This window comes from Rhipicephalus microplus, chromosome 8 (assembly GCF_043290135.1).
Source record: "Rhipicephalus microplus isolate Deutch F79 chromosome 8, USDA_Rmic, whole genome shotgun sequence".
Taxonomy (NCBI): Eukaryota; Metazoa; Arthropoda; class Arachnida; order Ixodida; family Ixodidae; genus Rhipicephalus; species Rhipicephalus microplus.
Genome location: NC_134707.1, coordinates 121,373,827 through 121,396,935, shown reverse-complemented (window position 1 = coordinate 121,396,935; position 23,109 = coordinate 121,373,827). Strand labels below are relative to the sequence as shown.

The 23,109-nt window shown below is 46.4% G+C and overlaps 2 protein-coding genes across 2 annotated transcripts in view; both read right to left on the bottom strand.

The window, feature by feature from the left end:
* LOC142768738 (uncharacterized) overlaps positions 1-1,628 on the bottom strand; it is a 62,273-nt gene extending 60,645 nt beyond the window's left edge. Inside the window, exon 1 of the mRNA XM_075870741.1 lies at positions 1,477-1,628. Within this exon, the coding sequence (XP_075726856.1) occupies positions 1,477-1,616 (140 nt within the window). The 5' untranslated portion in view covers positions 1,617-1,628. The remainder of the gene's footprint in view (positions 1-1,476) is intronic.
* A 1,471-nt stretch (positions 1,629-3,099) lies between these two features.
* LOC119165497 (kelch-like protein 10) overlaps positions 3,100-23,109 on the bottom strand; it is a 95,604-nt gene continuing 75,594 nt past the window's right edge. The window contains exons 5-8 of the mRNA XM_075870334.1: positions 16,830-16,908; positions 15,485-15,684; positions 4,527-4,695; positions 3,100-3,138 (exon numbers count right to left, since the gene is read on the bottom strand). Of these exons, the coding sequence (XP_075726449.1) occupies positions 3,100-3,138; positions 4,527-4,695; positions 15,485-15,684; positions 16,830-16,908 (487 nt within the window). The remainder of the gene's footprint in view (positions 3,139-4,526; positions 4,696-15,484; positions 15,685-16,829; positions 16,909-23,109) is intronic.

Below are 23,109 nucleotides of genomic sequence, written 5' to 3'. Positions count from 1 at the left end.
ATGTATAGCCCTCTTGAGTGCGCGCCGTGTCTGTGTATAGAGCCTGGGATTCTGGGATGTTTTCGAGCATGCGGTTAAGGTATCACACACAGGCTTTACGCCGTCCTTTGTCATGCACTGGGTGCATATTACGCGGTAAGGGATGAATATTCAGTACCTTACGTAAGGCGGGTGATAAGGTCGTTGGGTGAGCTTCAGGTTCAAGTGGTGGGACAGAGTGCCCTAACCGTGCAAGGAGATAGTGGCCAGTACGTGTGAGCAAGAGGCGCTGGCGGTGACTGACCCAATGCGCCTCTAGTAGTTCTCCTAGTGTGTTATGCGTTCCTAAATTAAGGAGACGGTATGTGGAAGTATAGTGCGGTAGGCCATGGGATAGCTTCGTCGCTTTACGAATGAGGGCATCAACGCGAAGTTGTTGCGCTTGGGTCAACCGCTGAAAGGGAAGATGGTATGTAAGACGGCTGATGATGCATGCCTCCACCAAGCGCAGCAGGCCCTCTTCTCGAAGACCGGAGCGCCTGTTAGAGACCCGCCTGATCATGGCCAGAATTTGCTCAGTTTGTCGGGATAGAAGGGAAACAGTATAGTTAGACCTGCCATCCGCCTGGACGTGTAGGCCTAGGATGCGAGCACGGCTGACCTGTGGTATGGGTATACCATCCACATGTACAGTGATGGGCGGCATAGGTGAGGGGCTGCGGGAACGAATGATTATGAGCTCCGACTTTTGCGGAGCACAATTTAAGCCCCTTTTCTCGCATACTCAGAGACAGTGTCGACTGCTTGCTGCAGTCGCTCTTGGATAGCACCGTCGCAACCGTGTGTACACCAGATAGTGATGTCGTCCGCATAAATAGCGTGAGCGACATCGGGGATCTGATCGAGAAGCCGGGGGAGCCCTGCAAGCGCGATATTGAATAGGGTGGGGGAAAGAACAGAGAACTGTGGTGTCCCACGCCCTACAAGGCGGATTGCACCTGATCGATGCGGCCCGATTCCGATGGTAGCTGTGCGATGTGGTAGTGATAGTTTACCGACGACCTGCATTTGTAGATCTATGCCGAGAGCATTTAGCCTTGCGTGCCTGCTTCGGCATGGGCGAGCCGAATCACTTGGTTCGTGTGATGAGCTTCGAAGATCTCTGACGCTGTAATATATAAGCCCATAACAAGCAATCTTTGATTGATGTATTTCCGATATGAAAGTCTTAGTAGACGGTCCAGTTTCAGTTAATTTTTTTTTCGGATACTCAGGTACCGAAAAATATAAGTGACGCCACTGACCACAAAGGCCTGTACAAGACGCACTACGTCTACTTTCTTCATGCCGAAAGTCGAGTGGGGAATTCCAGATATCATTGGCGGTAGTTGTGGTATGAGAAACATAGCCGAAAAAAATCTAAGATAGCGTGTGCATGAGACATTTAACATTTTGTACCGTAAAATATTATCGCAGATGAACGCCTACACCACTCACATGTAGATGCGCCCACAAGCCACTGCGGCGCTGGCGTCGCTTCGAACGTCGTTCATGTTGGCGACCTGTGTCCAGCAATTCGCGTTGAAGTTGTATCGCTCGACCGTGCTCATACGATCAATGCCGTCGTAGCCACCCATTGCGTAGATGTAGCCCTGCGAGAAAACGACGCCACCTTTTTAGATAAGCCCCGCGAACATGTCCAGTATAATGAATGGATAGATGGATGGATGGATGGATATGGCTGTACGCTTTAGATAGGGCGGTGGCTAGCGCCACCAAGCCGTAATACTTAATGAACCAAAAACTAGATTTTTTTCTTTAAAAAGTGAGTTTGAGGATTCGTACTTTGCAGTGAATAGTTTAATTTTCACTCGTGCCTTGACTTTAGCCACCAATCACATAACCTCCTTCTAGTTAAGTCTACCCGCTTAAAGTCTATTTTGCCCTCCCGGTCCCTAAACCCCAGTGCTTTGAAAAACTCTGCGCCATCATTCTGAACTATAGGGTGAAGCCCTTTACAGAAAATTATCAAGTGTTCGGCAGTTTCTTCTTCCTCTCCACACGCACTGCATACTGTGTCTACCCCTTCGTATTTGGCCCGATATGTCTTGGTTCGCAGTACTCCCGTCCTGGCCTCAAACAGTAGAGAACTACCCTTAGTATTATCATAGATCCTTTCCTTGGCAATTTCCTGCTTAAAAGTTCGATAGATCTCTAGTGCGGACTACTTTATCATGCCCATTCTCCACATGTCAGTCTCCGTTTCCTTCACTTTCTTCTTAAGCGATAGTTCTTTTTGCTTTGGCCACCCGCTGTTTTCTAAGTATTTACCAGTCAACTTCCTGGTTCGCTTCCTCCATTTTGTATCGACATTATTCATGTACAAGTAGCTGAAAACCTTCCTAGCCCAACGCTCCTCCCCCATTTCTCTCAATCGCTTCTCAAATTTTATCTTGCTGCTAGCTTCCCTGCCCTCAAATAATGTCCGTATCATATCACCTTGTACTCCCCGATTTGGTGTATTCCCGTGAGCTCCTAAAGCAAGTCTACCTATTCCACGTTGCTTAATTTCTAATCTTGCTTGAACTTCTGATCTCATGCACAAGACCGCATTGCTGAACGTTAGCCCTGGAACCATGACCCCTTTCCTGGTTCATAAGGGCCTTTCCTGGTTCATAATGTGGTGTGCACATGCAGCGCCATTTCTTGGCAGTGGCCGAGCACCCAGTCTTGAGCTAGTGTACTGATAGGTACACATAGTTTTGTAACAAATTGATATTTGCGGCTGCACTCATGTTGACGCTAAATACTTCAAGCAGGCTTCGGCATGAGACGTATAAGGGTTTCTTATAAATAATATAGAGAGCCCTTTAAGGAGCCTTACGCAAAGACTACCGTAGTGTACGAAAAACGAGGACAAGCATGAGGAGTGCTATTCGTAAAACCTTTTTCCTTAGAGGATGTTTTGCAGTGGCTACTTTCATGCCTTCTACATCGGCTCAACTGACAGGTCACCCAATAAGGGCTTTAGATCACTTCAACGCAAGGTAACTTCATAACCAGGAATCACAACGAACTCTTTTCATTAATATCGGTAACACCATGCCAATTCTTGGTGTTCTACTTGATGCTAACCTCGAATTCGATGTAGATATTGCTCTTGTTAGAAAAACGACAGCATTAAGTATTCACACGTTACTTAAAGCTCACTCATTTTTCTTATAAGGCACTCGTTTTGCTTTACTTTGCTTTCATACATTCTCATATCTCTCACGGTATCGCTTGATGGGGTGACACTTATCAGTGTCCTCTTTCATTCTTACAGCAATTACAAAATAGAGTCATTCGCGTCATCTTTAACTGTTCTTGTGACAGTAGCATCGCTCACCTCCTCCATATTAATAATATCCTGCCAGCAACTCATTTATGTTTATTTGAATTATGTTTCTGCATAACCACATAACACTTAAAACTTCTATCAATTAATATGATTATGAATATTTAGTTTATACTAATACCACCAGGTTTGCGGCTAACAATGACTTCCTGCTTCCCAAGGTTCATAGTAACTATGGTAAATCATCTTCGCGCTTCAGTATTACCTCAATATGGAAGTTCTAATCCTCATAACTAAAATCCAAAATTTCTTTCATATCACTTGAAAAATCATTGAAGTATTATTTGTTAAACTCGTGAAGTTCCTTAATTAAAGTGTGCCAGATCTGTATTGGTTTATATAGCACTAACTATGTGTGTTTTCGTTCAATGTCTTTTTGTTTTTTCTTTTAGTTTAGGCATTCCTCGTTTGTTGTGTTGTACCAGAATTGTCGTAATTTTAGGTGTACTCATTATATGCTGTTTTTTTGGTTCCTTGTCTTTTTCCTTTTCATATTTGTTGTGCGTTCCTTATTTTCGTCTCTCAGTTCTGATTGCTGCTTTTGGTTGTTTTATTCAGTTGTAACCATCACCGTGGGTCCCGTTGTAGTCGTGAACTTTGGGACCATCGTCGGTATATTTTATACATTGCATTGATTCTTTTTGCCTTAATAAAACGCATTGATTGAAAAATGGATTGATCGACCAATATAAGTTCATAATTCAAAGCTGATGATACGAGACAACCAGTAGGCGAAAGGTGCAGTTTGTCAAAAGCGCGAAGTGTTTCTCTTGAGTTAAAGTAGTTTGATTGCTTGAAAATAAGCAGAAACGCGTTCACGAGAGAAATGTCATTAACACAAAATGACACGCTTTGCTTTCTCTTGTGAGCCTTACTCTTGTTAGCGCCTTTCCACGTATTTTGAAGCGAGGAATTCAAACAAACTTGCCCAGCTTTCCATTCTGCTAAGGCTGCTTGGCCGCATTTAATGGCTCCAGAATTCAGCCATAAACGTACAACACTTTATTACAGCGCACACTTATGTCCCCAGTATGCAAATAACGCTTACGAATCTGAATTACAACGCGGTATCTGAAATACGCGGTTAGCTAGAACAATAGTTGATGACTGTAAGCAAAAAATGCGCGTTTTGTCTCGTCTTCGTGCTTGCCTGGAGGACGGATACGCTGAGGTAGCAGCGTGCGAGCGCCATGTTCGCCTTGGCGATCCACCTCGCCTGGCCAACGTCGAGGCACACGAGGGAATTGTGGCAGTCGCGGCCGCTGAAGCCGCCCACCACGAACACGAACTGGCCTGCCGCCGCCAAGCCGTGGTATGCTCTGCGATGGAGAGGACCCCGACATGCGAGCACATTATCGCGCGTAAGCGCTACAACCTAAGTTAGATGCTACCCTATTCTCTAACATTATAGGTGTTTAGCTTAGGAAAAAGGCGGATAAATCATTCGTATTGCTGTCTGGTGTTGAGGCAGTAGTGGCAGAATTCTGCTAGTGTTGCATTTTTACTAAATGCTCAAAAGCATAGACAACAGACAACGTGAGTTGACACTGCCTAATTCTTCAAACCTTACTTTTGCCATTAGGGCTCTTGCATGACCACTTACGGTTCATTTGTTTTCGGTAGAAGCTTTCAAATATTCGTAAAATATTGCATTCTGCGAATTATACTAATAATCCCTGTCGGAAATTTCTAGTACCGATGTGAAAATACCCCTCTGCCTGCTTAACGGTGAAAATAAGGACGAAATAGATTTTATACTGAGTGCACACCCAGGCGTCGTGCAGGATGTGGAAGTGCTTGGCAAGACAAGATGGAATGACCATAGAATGATAAGGTCTTGAATAGGCCTACGCTTGAAGAAGAAACGACAGAAACTAATACGGATGACGCCAGTCAATGCGCTTGTGCTGAGAGGGATAGTACAATAATTCAGAGTCTCGCTTCGGATCAGATACTCGACTCTTATCCAGGAAAGCGGCCTTAACATTTACGCAATAAATGATAATCTGACGGACATCCTTACCGAATCCGCAGTGGAAGCGGGGGTACGGTTATTAGACAAAACACTAGCAAGCTGTCCCAGGAAATAAAGAGCCTCATTGAGAAACGTCAAAGCATGACATCTTCAAACACAACAGACAAAATAGTTCGAGCTTTCGAACCGCATTAGCGGCGTGAGGTATGCGATGGAATAAGGTATAACATGAAGAGAATCGAACAAGTTCTACAGAATGCAGCAATGGTCAAAGCTGTGAAGAGGAAGCTTAGGATAGGCCGAAACCAGATGTATGCATCAAGGGACAAGAAAGACGAACAAACTAGCAATATGGATATGATAGTTAAAGCAGCGGAGGAGTTTTACAAAAGAGTGTACAGTAGCCGGGACAACCACGACCATAACGTAAGAACTAGCAGTAACCCAGGTGACATCCCACCAGTAATCACAGAAGCCAGGAAAGCCTTGGAGCGAATGCAACAAGGCAAACGTGCTGGAGAGGATTAGGTACGATCAGATCTACTGAAAGACGCAGGATAGATTGTGTTAGGAAAAACTGGCCACACTGTGTACGCCAAGTGTCTCCTGACAAAGAGGGTAGCTTAACCTGTGAAGAATGCTAACATCATCCTAATCCATAAGAAAATAAACGACAAGGACTTGGAGAATTACAGGCTGATAAGCTTGCTGTCCGTGGTATACAAGGTAAGTTTACAAAAGGAATTGCTAACTGAATTACGACAACATTAGAAATAAATCAACCAAATGATCAAGCAGGATTCTATACAGGCTACTCATCAATCGACCAGACTCACACTATCAATCAAGTTATAGAGTGATCAAGTGATCAATCATGTGATCAATCAAGTGAGAATCAAGTGATCAATCACTCAGAATACACTCAACTACTATACAAAGCCATCATAGATTACGAGAATACATTTGATTAAGTAGATATATCCGCAGTCACGGACATACTGCAGGATGAGGGCGTTGATGGAGCAGATATACATATATTTGAAGAAGTTTACAGCACATCAACTGTCACAATAATTCTGCATAAAAAGTGATGAATATTGCCACCTAGATTTGTGAGCCGACAAGCCCTAGCGAGCCGAAAAGGGAACAGAGAACAAAGAAGTGTGTGTTAGTGCTTCGCTTAAAGATACACGCTCATGTCTTTCTGCCCCGCTGTTCCTGTCTTGTATTCACGGCTCTTGGTGCGTGACAAACTGGTCGACGTGCTGGGTAATCTATGCACTGTACCCCTCCACATAGCAAGAACTCAAGCGTCGTATCGGTGGTTACTCCTGTGCACCGCGCCAGCAGAAGAATCCGAGGGCAATCCCCTGAATTCGGAATGCTCGTAAACAACATGGCGGCTCCGACCAGCCCTACTGAACCAACCGAAACGATACGAACGGCACACCGCCGCTTCATTGCACCTTACTGACAACAAAAACGCCAAATCCCTTTCATGGCACTGCACTTGAGGATGTCGAAGATAGGTTCGTTCATTACGAGTTCGTTGCCGTGCACAACCAGTGGGACGACGCAGACGAACTGCGGCACGTCTATTTCAGTATTTTGGACGGCGCACGCGTATGGTATGAGAACCGGGTGGGTATTCTTACACCGTGGGAAGACTTCAAACGCCGACTTCTTGGGAAATATACCAGCCCTGACCGACATGAGAGAGCTGAGCGCGATCTGCAGTCCCACATACAACTGCCATATGAAGGGGTTACGATGTATGTCGAGGACATAACGCGTCTTTTCCACCGAGATGACCCCAGCATGCCAGGAGAAAAAAAGGTACGGTACCTCATGCGCGGGGTGAAAGAACAGCTTTTCGGTGGGCTTGCGCGTAGTCCTCCCAAGACTGTGTCCGAATTTCTCAGATAAGCCGTCACCATCGAAAGCACTCTTAGGCACCGGGCCCCGTCATACGAATGGCACGTCAACGCTTCAACTACGGACTACTTGGGAGCTTTCGGTGGTCAAATGGATTTTGTCCGAGAGATCATACGTTCAGTCATCCATGAAGAACTCCAGAAGCTGTCAGCGTCCTCGCTGCCCACTATCTCCTCGTTGTCCAGCGTAGTCCAAGATGAAGTCCAGCATGCCTTAAGAGAACCTCCTTCCATGCGGGATTATCAACCACCCAGTGACTTCCCCCGCATGTCGTAAGGCTGGCCACTGCGAAGTTCTTGTTACAAACTTCAGCTACGAGCGCCGACACCTTTTCACTGGTACTGTCATCGCCTATGCCTACCCAGTAACCAATGTGACTGAGTGTTTTGCTTCCGAGGCGATCGATAATGCCGAAGCACCTCTCCAGTGTGTCGACGTAAATCCAGCGCTTTCTGACGAAAACAAACGAAGGTTTAACGACCTCTTGATAGAATTCGACGCCTGTTTTGCACGTTCATCGAGAATTCGTCAGACCTTGATTATGAAACACCGTATTATCACCTACGGCGACGCGCACCTTATACGGCAACAGCCTTACCGAGTTTCACCAACTGAACGACGCGTGTTTCAAAAGCAAGTGAAGAAAGTGCTTCAAGACGGTGTAATACAGCCACCAAGCAGCCCTTGGTAATCGCCAGTGGTCCTTGTAAAGAAGAAGGATGGTACACTTCGCTTTCGTGTCGATTATAGGAAGCTGAATAACGTCACAAAGAAAGACGTGTACCCGTTGTCTCGAGTGAATGATTCTCTTGACAGGCTGAGGCGAGCAAAGTACTTTTCCTCACTCCACCTCAAAAGTGATTACTGGCAAATTGAAGTTGATGAACGTGACTGCGAAAAAAACTGCTTTTGTAACTCCTGACGGTCTGTATGAATTTCGAGTGCTCCCATTCGGTCTCTGTTGCGCTCCGGCCACATTCCAACGAATGATGGATACCGTTCTCGCTGACCTCAAGTGGAAAAGTTGCCTCGTCTATCTAGATGATGGCGTTGTCTTTTCAAGAACGTTTGACGAGCACCTTCATCGCATTCCGAGTGTTCTTAAAGCTATACGATCCGCTGACCTTACCCTCAAGCCTGAGATGTGCCATTTCGCCTACAAAGAACTGAAGTTCTTGGGTCACGTTGTGAGCACTGCAGGCGTTCGTCCCGATCCCGAGAAGACTGCCGCTGTGGCCGCTTTTCCAGCTCCGAGAGACAAGAAAAGTCTTCGACAATTTCTGGGGCTCTGCACATAGTATCGCCACTAACAAGCGACTGCCTTTGCGGAACTGCAACATCGATTGTCTTCCCCTCCTGTGCTTGGTCATTTCGATGAGGACGCTGACACAGAGGTGCGCACTGACGCAAGCAACATTGGTCTCGGAGCTATCTTGGTGCAAAAGCAAGATGGGACCGAACGTGTGATCACCTACGCGAGCCGCACTTTATCATGTGCCGAAACCAACTATTCAACGTCAGAGAAGGAATGTCTTGCGGTAATATGGGCGGTTACAAAGTTCAAGCCTTATCTCTATGGGCGCCCATTTATAGTTGTGACTGATCACCACGCTTTATGTTGGTTGGCTAATCTCCGAAACGCCTCTGGGCGATTAGCACAATGAAGTCTGCGACTTCAAGAGTTTGATGTCACCATCCTATACAAAATCGGGTAGAAAGCATGAAGACGCTGACACGCTATCACGAGCACCTCTGGAATCCGGCCATACAGCTGTAGAAGACGACAGTGCCTTCCTGGGGACTCTCAGTCGGGTGGACCTCCTCAGTAAGCAACGAGCGGACCCCGAGTTAAGGCCCATCATCGACCATTTAGAAGGCAGCACCATGTCGGTTCCTCGACAACATTCCCGTACGTGGCCGTCATTTTGCTTACGACACGGCATATTATACAAGAAAAACACCGGTACCGGCAGCAGATCTTATCTTCTAGTCGTTCCTCAAGACCTTCGCGATGATATCCTATTAGCCTGCCACGATGAGCCGACATCCGGCCATCTGGGATACTCACGGACGCTCGACCGGGTACGACAGCTATATTTCTGGCCAAAACTTGCAGCTTGTGTGAAACGCTACGTGAAAGGATGCCGCGAATGTCAGCGTCACAAGTCACCACCTATAGGCCTCCTACAACCCATCGACCCACCACGTACGCCGTTTGACCAAGTTGGAATGGACCTTCTTGGACCGTTTCCTTTGTCTCAATCTGGAAACAAGTGTATCATCGTCGCAACAGATTATTTGACGCGTTACGCTGAAACGAAGCCACTGCCACGCGGTACAGCATCTGAAGTCGCCCAGTTTTTCATGCACCACATAGTGCTTCGTCACGGCGCCCTGTCAGTCATCATCACTGACCGAGGGACAGCGTTTACGGCAAAACTGCTGGACGACATCTTCAAACTCAGTTACACGAACCACCGTAAGACAACCGCATACCACCCCCAGAGTAACGGCTTGGCAGAAAGGCTAAACAAAACACTGGCTGACATAATTTCTATGTACGTGTGTGTGCAGCATAAAACGTGGGACGAGATCCTGCCGTACGTAACGTTTGCGTATAACACCGCAACCCAGGAAACGACAAAATTTGCACCCTTCCGCCTCGTTTATGGTTGAGACGTGCAAACCATGCTAGACGCCATGATTCCTTGTGACATCAAACAGCACGAGCTGCTAACTCCTGATGTCGAGGATTACATTCAGCGTGCAGAGGAAGCACGCCAACTAGCTCGCGTGCACATAAGACGCAGCAATGTAAGGACTACCGAAGGTACAACATCCACCATCGAACAGTTACCTATCAACCTGGCGACCAAGTGTGGGTTTGGACTCCTGTTAAATGGCGAGGTCTCAGCGAGAAACTTCTCAGCAAGTACTTCGGACCCTACAAAGTATTAAGGCGGTTGAACGAGGTAACCTACGAAGTCATTCCAGATGGAGGCTCGGCGACGACCCAGCGCCACTCACCACGAACAGAGATTGTGCACGTCGTCCGCTTAAAACCTTATTTTACGTGGTAATACTCGCCTTATTGTGCCAGGGCAGCAAACATTTTTTTTCGTTGTCCAAAGGGTCTCGAACAAACTTTGAACTGTATTAATGTTTTTTTTTCTTATGACCAACCACAGACATTTTTCTTTTTTTTTTGCACCTGCATATGCCCTGTGCACTATAAGCATCGTTTCTCCCTTTCTTTTTATTTTCTTATGGGCCCTGTTGTCACCTTGTGTATGAACATCGAGTCGATGCTCTAATGGGAGGGGGAATAATGCCACCCAGAGTTGTGAGCCGCAAGCCCTAGCGAGCTGAAAAGGGAAAAGAGAACAAAGAAGTGTGTATGAGCGCTTCGTTTAAAGATACACGCTCGTGTCTTTCCGCCCCGCTGTTCCTGTCTTGTCTTCACGGCTCTTGGTGCGTGACAATATCAATAACTAAGGATGTAAGATAAGGGGATACGATATTCCAAATGCTAATATCGCGTGCTTACAGGTTTTCAGACGCCTGGAATGCGAGGAGATAGGAATACGATGTATTGGAGTGTTCTTGGTAATCTGCACTTCGCGCAATTGCGGAGTTACTCAGGGGAGAACTGCAACTCATGATTACTGAATTGGACTGGAGAGCTAAAAGGGAGGTCCTAAAGTTATCTGCAGAAAATTGAAGCAATGTACAACAACCTCGGAAGACAACAGCGCTTTGGAGTAGCTAGCCATGTATTTGAAGTAGTAAAATAGTACGTCTACGTAAGACGGGTGGTATCAGCAGAGCCCGACCCAAAGATTGGAGTAACTAGAACAATAATATTGTAGTGAAGCGCACTTGGCAAACATTCTCAAATCATGAATGGCAAATTGCCACTATCCCCAAGGGGAAGGTATACGTATAAGATGTGCATATAACCGATACTTAACTACGGAGAAGAGACCTGGGAGGTTACCAAGAAGGTTCAACTCAAGTTGAGAACGACGCAGCGAGCAATGGAAAGAAAAATGAAAGGTTTAACTTTAGGGGACAAGAAGACAGCAGTGTGTGTCAGGGAAAAAACGGACGTTAAGGACATCACCATCAAAATGAAGAAGAATTGGTGATAGGTAAAGCACGCAGCATGAAGGCAGGATAACTGCTGTTAATTAGGGATCACAGACATGATTCGAAGTGAAGGCAAATGGGTGGGTGGGAGACAAAAATTTTGTGAGCAGATGAGATTAGGAAGTTTGTGCTTATAAAGTGGCAACAAAAAGCACAGGACGGAGTTGACTAGAGGAACATGGGAGATGCTTCTCTTTTGCATTGGACATAGTCAGACTAATGATGATGAAGAAGAAGAAGATGATGATGATGACTAGTTCTTCAAACAAAAAGTTGGAGCACTTAAGTTAGGTTCGATACCACTATATTTATACCTCAAATATTCCCCTTCAGTAATTCCTCGTACCAGGATATCTTACGAAGCTTAAGTACTCGCATGCCTTTGTGACCTAACTAAATGCTGGAGGCTCAAGCACTGCCCAATTTTCGCGCATGTTGAAAACACCTCGTCTGGTCAAGGTTATAAGCAGTTCTCCCCTCAGATGTATGAGATGTCTACGTTGTTTACGTAGTCCACGACGAACTAGGATGCCCCACAATGTCTCCATTACGATGTCTCTGATAGCCGGAGCCACCTTACGTTAGGCCTCATACCAAACAAAACAGCGCGCTGTTTTTTTTCTGTAAATGTTTCAAGGTTACAGTACTGACGAAAAATGGACACATATTTAAAACAGCTACATGCAATAAATCGGCATGATGTCTAGTTGTAGTATATATTTCACTCATCACATTGCGAGTATATTTCTTGTCTCTGATTATTTTTTTCCCTTATGTCGTGCTCTTTGATATGCCATTCCTATGCATGCTTGACATATCAGTTATCCTTCCTTTATTGGTTCGTATGTACCATTTATTTCAGTTGCTTGTACCAGTCTAAACCTAAATTAACAATATTGATCGTGTTTTATTGTTTCTTTACTTCGTGTATTCTGATATCTGCCTTTGCTAGGTTGCCTCAAAGGGGCCCTGCGATACTTTCTGAGAACAGTCAGAAAAACCTGCCGAGTGGTATTCGTGGCTTCGAAGAGCACGTGAGCCAAATACCAAAGAGCAGCATGTGGCCTAGAATTTACAGTAAATTTTTAAAGTCTACAAAAATTCCTTTCTCCTTTCACGAGAAAGAATGATACACGCTCAAAAAATCACTCGTCCGAGCCACTGCGTCATCCAGGGACCGATTTGCATAGAGTTAATATACTACTCAGGAGACAAAAGCCCCCTTTGGGCCCATGCATTAGAACCCCTAACCACATGAGTGCCGCCATAATGGAACTATGCTCAGCTTTCGGGTGGTCTCAGCCCCACTCGCCAGTGCCTGCAGCAATCAGCCCTGTCATTTTTACCCGCTTTGTAGCACTCTGTCTTATTACAGAGACTGCCACAAGGGTGACTTGCTGCCTCGTGTCAACAAAACACATGGACGACGAGACACTATGGTTCACCCGATGCGCGAGCTAGCCGGCACAATCGGCCGCGCAGCTGCACCCCCGCTATAATATTGATACGATACGAGGAAAATGGCGCCACCTAGTAACATAAACTTCAAATGGTTTTTCTGCGCACTTTTATTTACAAGTAAATCACATAAACCACCATTGGATCTTCGGTGAAAGTATTTGTTAAAAGCATCAGACAATTTGCGTTTATTTATATTCGTGATCACGCTTGTATCTAATACATATTGCGAAAATTTGATTGCTTTAAACTATAGCTTACTATGTTTAGCGTTCTTCTAAAGTATTGCGATGACAATAATGCCATCGTTCCGAGATGTCAGCGCTTTGGTGGTTATAGCTCTTCCGGCCCAGCTTTGCATCTATAATGTGTGTTGAATTAACTGCACGCTGACTTAAGCATGGCACGCTAGGTCATCACCGGGGCCGCCGCAGGAGGCTGCGAGTTGTCCACGCGTGAATGCACGATCGCACCTAAAAGTCCCTTATTCGAAGAATAAAAACACGTGGTTGATCATTCTTTTAGGAATCAGCATAACACAAAAGTGAAACGTGTCTTCCTAGGGGTAGTTGAGCATTCATCGGGCATTGTTTCACCACAAGGTCGAAGGAATGAGTGCTGCAGTAACAAATTGCAATGTCATGCGAGGAACGGCAAGCAGCTCGTAATATTCAGCGCGCACCTCGAGCATAAAACAAGCACGAAATGAACATAGAGAGGATGAGCGGAGACAAACAATTGTCACACCTCGGCACATTAAGCAGGCTGCTCAAACAGAAAGACAGACGAACAAAATGAACGCACAGGTATACACTGGTCGAGTGCAAACAACGGTCCCAATTCTTGCTTCTTCGTGTGTGAGCAGTGCGCTCCTTTTGTAAACGCGGGTGCGGCAGCGAGCGAAAAGACGTTCGTGCTCTCCTTAGCTGTATATTGCTTGATAGCGAACTTGCGGCGCAAGCAGAAGAGCTGGAACTCACCTGAATACAGAGATAAACACGTGCGCGGGCAAGCCACTACACAGAGAACATCTATACGCACTTTGACCACGCCTTGCGGAGGCGCGCGCGCACAGCGATGCGCTAGATGGCGTGGCACGACGACCTTTACGAGCGCGTGCGCCACACGCACGCCCATCATGACATATCGCTACTGATGACCAAAACGCGCTGCAGCAGCCCAGCTCTGAGGACTGCCAGCGGCAAAAGGTTTGTATAAATTGCGTGCCATTCACATGTCGGAGAAAGGCCAATTTGTGGCATAGTGGTCAGTGTCGCACTCAGAGGAGCGCGAAGTCACTGGGTCAACGCCCCGCTGCATAGCTTTTCGTTCTCGTTTTTTTTCTTCTTCGCTATCTGTTAGTAAATGCATTGCAACGTCATATCAGTGACAGAAATGCATCGCGGAGCCGTGGTGAACGCAGCTTAAAACAATTTCCTATTAAAAGAGAAAAAGTGCTCAAGCCCACGAAGCACCCATGACGTATTTGCTGTCCCCGTGCCATCCCTCCCTGCTTTGCTTTTTTACATTTCTCGGGCAAAAGAAAAGAGAATGCAGTTATAGCGTCAGACAAATTCTTGCAACTGCACTCGTATACGAATTCTAATAAAATGGCGGTGGTAAATTCGTGAGGCAATGAGTTCTTTTAGTGAATACATTACATGGCTTCTTGAACAAGTTTTGCAGGGCGCGTTTACCGTATTGCTGCGCATAGCGCTTCTGTTTTAATCAATATTTTTGTTACTTCCCATTTTAAAGAACTAGTGAATCAATGCTCATTTTATTAGTTAGCGCGAGGACCTGCCAGTCTTTCTTGTGCCATTTGCCCGCACTGTTTCATGCTTTGAAGAAAAACAAGCGTCCTACAGGCTTCACATTAAAACATGTAATATCGCAGTAATACTGCGTGGTAGAAGCGATCAGCCGTCGGAACATATGATTATCATAAATACTTCGTGGCTGAACTCTGGTTAGCTATTACAAAGGGCAAATACGTCACTGCGCGTATTCTTATTTCACGTGCATAATTACTCCTTGTTTAGTTACCCATAACTACCCACTACATACAATGCAGCCATATGCGAAAGCTTGACTGACAGAAGCTACTTTCAACATTATCGATGACATTGCAGTAATCCACAATTCAAACAGCTCGAGTAACATCATACAATAAAACTACGCACTAGCGACAAAATATCGCGTTCGGCTCTAAAAGAGAAACTGAAGTGTCTCCCAATTTCTGATGTAACAATTACTATTTTGGGAAAATCCGGATGGAAAGTCCCCTTGGCATTCTGTAATTCTGCAACCTCCACCTGTATAGATGAATAGATATAATGAATGATGAATGGTGCAAATGATAACCATCATGAGCAAAGAAATGGCCAGCACTAAACCTGTGCGGTATAGAATTTCAGCCGTGGTGGTCACCTTTCTAATGTTGTTGAAATGCCTGAGGCCCGTGTACTTAAATTGAGGTACACGTTAAAGAAACCCAGGTCGTCGAATCTTCCGGAGCCTCTCACTACGGTGTCTCTCATAATAGTATCATTGTTTAGGAATGCTAAATCCAAACAATTATCGAACTATACCTGCGTGGTGTGTACTGGTAGCCCAGATCACGCCACTTGGAGGCGCGGCAGTTATATGTGAGCAAGCGGTTGGTGGCGAACTCGGTCCATCCGCCGAAGACAAAGATGGCGTTCTTGGGAATGCGAGGCTTCAGCCATGTCCTATGGGACAGGTCTACGCCGGCAACTTCACCAACTGCCGTAGAGTTGCTGGTCAGTGACTGCGTAGTGAAAACTGCCTTTAATAGCAGGCATGCCAAAATATTGTAGAAGAACACATTATATATATATATATATATATATATATATATATATATATATATATATATATATATATATATATATATATATATATATATATATAGCTAGTCACGTTTCGCTGATGGCAGCCATGTACCATCACGTGGCATGCAGTTTAACAGCGTCAATTGTTTATTGTGTGAGGACACAATGACCCGCGAGGTGAAGCACAGTTGTCCAGCAACTAGCTGGAAGTAGATTTAACGTATCATCATCACTGCACGTGCCCATATAACGTTCAAGTAATTATTACAAGTCGTGACCGTTTCAATACTATTGTTCCAATGTTGTTACTGCCGTTAGCGAGCACATTTCTATGAGCTGGTGGTTATTTGTTAAGTATCAGAAGAATTCGAAAGTGTTCTCTAACACCAGTCGTTCGTGAAGCCCGAAACAAAGTCGCTTCGCTACAATGACGAGTGAATGAGTGAGACAGCAGTAAATATAAATGTCATTACTGGGAATGCTAACAAATGCTAACAACTAACGCGTTTAACAACGACTCGACGTAACTCAACGAACACCGGCATGAGGTAACCGGATTGGTAACGCGAGCAATCAACGTTCACGTTTTACGTCGCTTCTCTGCAGATTGAGCGATAAGAACACACCACGTAAACACTCCGCCTGCTGATGTCCCTGATAGACCTCGCGTGACCGAACACCCACCAATAAAAGTGCACAGTTCCAACAGGTTATACACAGTCCTACGTCCAGAACCTCCATAATGCTTTCATGGTAGATGACCAGCGTGTTTCCTCTCTGCTTAAGCCGCGATCGTAAACTGTTCTCGCATGCTTTTACTATTACATAGGACATGCGACGTGCTGGGCACTAGGAGTTATACGAAACCTCAGAGCAACGGACAAGGCCAAAATCAATTTAAGATGTTATAATTACAAATACAGGTAAAATTGCTTTTTAGTGGCAATGTCTGAAATCTTGATTTAGTTTGTTTTGATAGCACATGACGCATTCAGCGCGCGGCTGACTGCGTGTCTAGAGTAGGTATTTATTGTTACTTTTCACAAGAAATTAAGTGCCTGTTGTGGCGACAGTAGCTGACCCGGTGGATCGCATTCAGCACTTTGAGGGCATCTGCGTCTTGTTGGACTTCTCGGTTGACGGCAACTTTTTCCAGGTCTCTGCAACAAGCAGGAAGTGATGGCGTGGCTTTTACAACAATATCATCTGGTACTTAAAGGGACACTATAACAACTATATTAAGTCGACGTTGATTGTTGAAATAGCGGTCCGGAATCCTCGTAGTATTACTTTTGTTCCAAGAAAGGGTTTATTTTGAAACAAAATCACGTTTTAGTGGTACGCATTGGATTGGCGTACTTCAAATTACCCGGCTAAACGAAATGTCTGGCGTCACTGTTGCCGTGTACAACGTTGGCTGGCTTTAATGCGTGATCACCGACACTATTGTAGCAGCAGGGAGAAACAAAACGGGAGCTACAGCAGAAGCAACAGTGATTGAAGAATTTCTAGCAACGGCCTTCATTATTGCTGGCGTGATTGGCTAAACTGGGCCTGGCTACCATCCACGTGCACCCGGGTGTTCAAAGATTGATTCGTGGATAGCTACCGGCGGCATGCATGAGACACTAAAGAGACAATACGCAACGAGAAAATCACTCCTAGGAACCAGGTCGAAACTTTGCACTCCGTGGGCGCTTGAAGCTCAAGACACTCCGAAGTGTTTAAGGACGAAGGTGGAACACAGGAAAACGTGCGAGTGAATCACAACCTTACAAAAAGATGATGGTCTTAACCTGATTGATATGTAGAGTTCAACTTCTCAAAACCACCATATGAGTATGAGAGACGCCATATTGAAGGGGTCCAGAAATTTCCACCAACTGGGGTTTTTTAACGTGCACCCAAGTTTGAGCGAACAATCCTACCACATTTTTGCCTCCATCGTAAATGCAGCCGCCGCAGCTGCGATTCAATCCAGCAGCCGAGTACCCTAGCCACTAGACCACGGCGGCGAGGCAAAGATTGACGTAGCGCGTAAAGTAGGAGAAACACGGGACAAAGGAAGAGACAGAGGGGAGCGCTTGTCCCTTTCCTTGTACTGTTTCTCCTATTCTACGTGCTACGTCAATAATTACGTCTTACTACCACACCCAACTTTATACTCTAGAGGCAAAGATGTTTCAGTTATTTCAGCATGCTGCAACTTGCAAGTGCTAGCGAGCATCGCATGCCGGTTGGAGTTTGAGCAAGCACTCGGACGTGCTTTGCGTGAGGTCTAGATGCATTGAATTTGGGCATACACATAATCTCAAAGCAATGAAGTACAATGTACCTTGCGATAAGTGGTGCGAAGCTCGCTTTAACAAGCGCAAATGACCCCAGAGATTTTCGTCTTTGCATTTATATTGTCTGTTTATCTCACACTTCCTGTGCATAGGGCTGTTTTTTTACTTATCCTCGTGTGTTCTGTTGATGATTGTTCTCAGTTTTAATATTGTCACGACGCAGACACAGCAGAAGTCGGATATAGAAGAGGTCACTTTATTTAAATGCAAGGCGCTCCTTAAGAGGACCGGGCAAGAACTTTTTTCTTTCTTGCTGCGCGAGCTCTTTTCTCTAGGTTGAATGCGGCATTTGCCTTCCTCCAGGAGGGCATTGTCCCGATGCTCCGCTACAAAATACGTGGTGTATGTAGTCGACGTATTATGCAACTGGCTTCATCCGCACAGCGTGTACGATTTTCAATTATTGCTGGCGAGTTTGCGAGGAACTGTCAGGGATGACCTGATTGTTCACGTCACTTAGGCACCGTACAACATTGTAGGGACCAAACTACTTCTTCGTTAACTTTCAGAAATGCCGCGTCGGCGAATAGGGCTGCAGACCCACACTTTCCGCCTAGTTTATAAGTGACGTATTGGTGTCGCAGGTTATAACACTGCGAGTCGTAACTCTGCTGCCGGGTGATTCACACGCGTGCTAGCTTCCGCGCCTCTTCAGCTCGTCGGGTGAAGGCTTGAGCATCCGTGTCTGTATCGTCGCAGTCGTGCAGCAACATGGCATCAAGCATTGTCTTACTTCAAGGCCATACAGAAGATTAAATGGCGTGCTTTGTGTAGTTTTCTGTTGCGCCGTATTATAGGCAAACGTCACGTATGGTAGAACGTCGATGTACATACTCAGCATATCAGCTATTGTCTTGTTGAGGCGTCCGGTTAAGCCGTTGGTTTGTGGGTGGTAAAAGGTAGTTTTCTGATGTGCTGTTCCACTGAGCTCCAGCACTGGCTTAAGGAGCATGGCCGTGAAAGTGGTACCCGTGTCCATTTAAAATCCTAGGAGCACCTTGCCTCAGAACGATATCTTCACCGAAAAATCGCGCCACTTCTATAGCAGTTCCGCTTGATACAGCCTTTGTTTCTGCGTAGCAAGTAAGATAGTCCGTAGCGACAATTATCCAATCGTTTCCAGTATGTGAAGTTGGAAATGGTCCAAGGAGGTCCTCCAACTTGTGCAAAAGGCATGGTGGGCACTTGAACTGTTTGCAACAATCTGGCTGGTTTGAAAGGTGGCGATTTTCGTCGATGACAATCGAGGCACGTGCAGACGTAATACTTTACAGTGCCAGGAAGCTTCGGCCAGTATTATTTCTGTTGGATTCTGGCCAATGTGCGCGTGTATTCGAGGTAGCTGGAGGTTGGCTCATCACGGCCAGTGCTCAGGATCTGATCGCGAATGGATGTCGGGATGACAAGTGGCCACTTCCACTGGAGGAAAAGTTCTTCTTATATAGCACACCACTGCGCAAGCAGAATGATGGCAAGCTGCATGTAAATACTTAGGGCACGTTTGTAGACTGACTGTTAAGAAAATTAGTAAACCGAAGCAGCTCGCTGCCTTTTTTCTGCTTAGACGAAATGGTGACCGTGTCGACCACTTCTAAAAACGCCATGTCATCCTTTTCGGAGACATTATCTTGCTTTACAGGTGACCTGGATAAGCAATCAGCATCGGAGTGCTGCCGTCTCGACCTATAGACGACCGTCAAATGGAACTCTTGTAGGCGCAAGCTCCAGTGCGCTAGTCGAAAAGGCGGGTCCTTCAAGTTGGTCAGCCAGCAAAGGAAGAGGTGGTCACTGACTACGTGGAAGGGATGGCCGTAGAGGTATGGGCAAAACTTCATAACTGCCCATACTACAGCAGGACATTCCTTTTCCGTTGTGAAATATTGGGACTCGGCTCAGAAAAACGTCCTACTTGCATATTCGATCACTCGCTCGGCTGAGTCTTGCCACTGGACGAGTATAGTGCCTAAACCTACGTCGCTGGCATCAGTGTGGATCATGATAGGAGCGTCCTCGTCAAAGTGAGCAAGCACAGGTTACAAGATATACACCGTAACACGGCACCGGGAGCACACCACATTCGGTTCACCACACTCCGCAACGCTAAGTGGGGCGTATATGACCCACCTCACGGGTATATTCAATAAATACTGGCGCCAAGATACGCTTCCCCAAGCTTGATGACACGCCGATATTTCGTTGATTCCCCAGCCGGCCAAACCAGTTCAGGTTCAAAACCTACGTCCCATACCCCTAACCTCCTGCATTGGCAAGCTGATGTAGCATGTACTCTTGTGACGTCTGCAGCCCTTCTTAGAACAGCAATCCTTCTTCGCGCATTCTCAATTCGGATACCGAGCTCATCTATCGGCCAAAGATGTACTGTTGCAGCTACGGGAGGAAGTACTTGGGCCTCCGTCTCGCGCCCGAACAAGAGCACTCATTGCTTTAGATTTGAAGGGGGCCTTCGGTCATGTTGAACACGACCTCATCCTTCACAATCAAGCCGAATCGCATTGTGGAACTTGAACTACATCTGCTCACTTCTTCGAGATCGTACGATCACTGCGGGAATGGGACCGCATCGGTCTGGTACAATCCACCTTACAGGACGTGGGACACTACAGGGCTCTGTTCTTTCCCCTACAATAAATAATATCGCACTGGCAGGGCTTCCCCGCTTGCTCGACCAGATCCCCGATGTCGCCGATGCTATTTACGCAGATGACATCACTATCTGGTCAACACGGGGCTCTGATGGAGGCATCCAGGACCGACTGCAAAAAGTCGGTGCATATTGTCGTTAAGTACGCTAAAAAGGAGGCTTTCAATGTGCTCCTCAAAAATCAGAGCTCATCGCCATTCGCTCCGGAAGCGATAGCCCTCCTCCCCAATTATTGTACACGTGGATGGCATACCCATACCACATGTCTCTTGTGCCCGCATCCTTGGACTACATGTTCAAGCGGATGGCAAAGCTAACTACACCGCTGGCCTTTTATCTCGACAAGTCGACCAAATACTGTCCATAATCTGGCGAGTTTCAAATCGCCAATCAGGGCTCAAAGAAGACCTGCTGCGCTTGGTGGAGGCCTGCATGATCAGCCGGCTGGCATATCACTTGCCCTTCCACAGTTGACTCGACTGGAACAACTACACATAGACGCCATGATCCGCAAAGCGACAAAGCTGGCCCATGGCGTTCCGAACTACACTTCCACACGTCTTCTTAAGTTGGGGACACACAACACACTAAGCGAGCAGCTCGAGGCAGATTAGGTCAGTCAGCGTCAACGCCTCCTACTCACCCCTACTGGCCGCAATCTCCTCTCACGCCTCGGATATCCCGTCCCACTGCTTGAGATTGAAACCCACCCCTCGCCCTTATCGCCTGCGATACGTAAAACACTAACTGTTCATCTCTTACCACGTTACATGCACTCCCAGCATGACAAGGGCCGACACGAATCCCGCGTACGATACCGCAGCCGTATGCTCGAAGACATCCCGGAATCGGATACTCTTTACACGGAAACAGCCCAAACTCGCGAAGGTTAAACATCGGAAGTGTTAGATCGCACCGATTCCCTGCAGGACTAGGCTACAATGCGTGGGACACATGCCACTCACGGTGAAATTCTTGGAGCCCGATACGCTATCCGTGTTCACAGTGAGGTCTACATATTAACAGACTCGCAACAGGCATGTCGGGCCTTCTTATCAGGACATGACATCTCAAGAGCGGCCCACCAAAATCTCAATAAAATTCTACTAACTGAGTCAAACAGCACTTTTTGCATCCACTTACTCTGGACTTTTGGTCATGCCTCTCTGCCGGGCAATGAACGCGCACACGCTGTTGCCCACTGAATTTCCCTCCGGGTGGCCCGGCAAGGCGAAGCGACCATTGTAGAGTGGGGAGATCCTCCTCTCATTTACAAAGACATTCTTCGTGACTACAAAAACGTCCGTTGCACTCAGAGGGCCCCACCACAATCTTTCTCGCGAGAGAAGGCAGTAGCGTTACGCCAGCTACAGACTAAAACATTTCCCAATCTAGTATCACTTCATAAATTCCACCCGCAGTGCTATGCAGACCGTTGCCCCGGCTGTGGAAACTCGCCCACGACCTTCCATGTCTCGATCGAGTGCACTGCGAACATCTTTCCTCCCTTACCTGCTTTCTTTCATCCTTTACGTAACAAGGAGCTGTGGGATGATGATCTCCACGATGGACCCCGGAGGTCCTCCGAGCTCTGATACAGCGGGCCCGGATCGTCGCTGGAGTTATCCTAAGGACCCTGGACTAGGGGTTCTTCCCACGCTCTCCTTCTCCATGATTTTGTGAATTAAGACATTTCTCTGTCTCTTTGGAATCAGACGGTGCAGCAACAGCGAATCGGCATGCCCCAACGTGTCTCGCGTTCGGTACAGCCAGCTGAATGCGCCGCCGCCGCTACCAGTGCGTTCGCTCGTGTCGTTTCTGCTGGCTTATTTCCTAAAACAACGTTTTGATAGGTGCGAGCTGTTTGTTTTCACTACTTTGCGGGAATAACTAGAATTTGGTATGAACTTTAGTTCTCAAAAAGCAGGCAAGATCGAAATAATTGTTAAGGTATCGATGAAAGTGATGGCTGGGTTGGTCAGAACGAATGTGAACATCATCGACGCGCGCGGTCGTGGTTTTCCGGCTCCTCTGGCGTTTTCGTTTTAAATGCGAAGCATTTCTTAGCGAACTTTGGCAACTTTGAGCGTATCCGTCCGTCCGTCCGTCCGTCCGTCCATCCGTCCATCCATCCATCCATCCATCCATCCATCCATCCATCCATCCATCCATCCATCCATCCATCCATCCATCCATCCATCCATCCATCCATCCATCCATCCATCCATCCATCCATCCATCCATCCATCCATCTATCTATCTATCTATCTATCTATCTATCTATCTATCTATCTATCTATCTATCTATCTATCTATCTATCTATCTATCTATCTATCTATCTATCTATCTA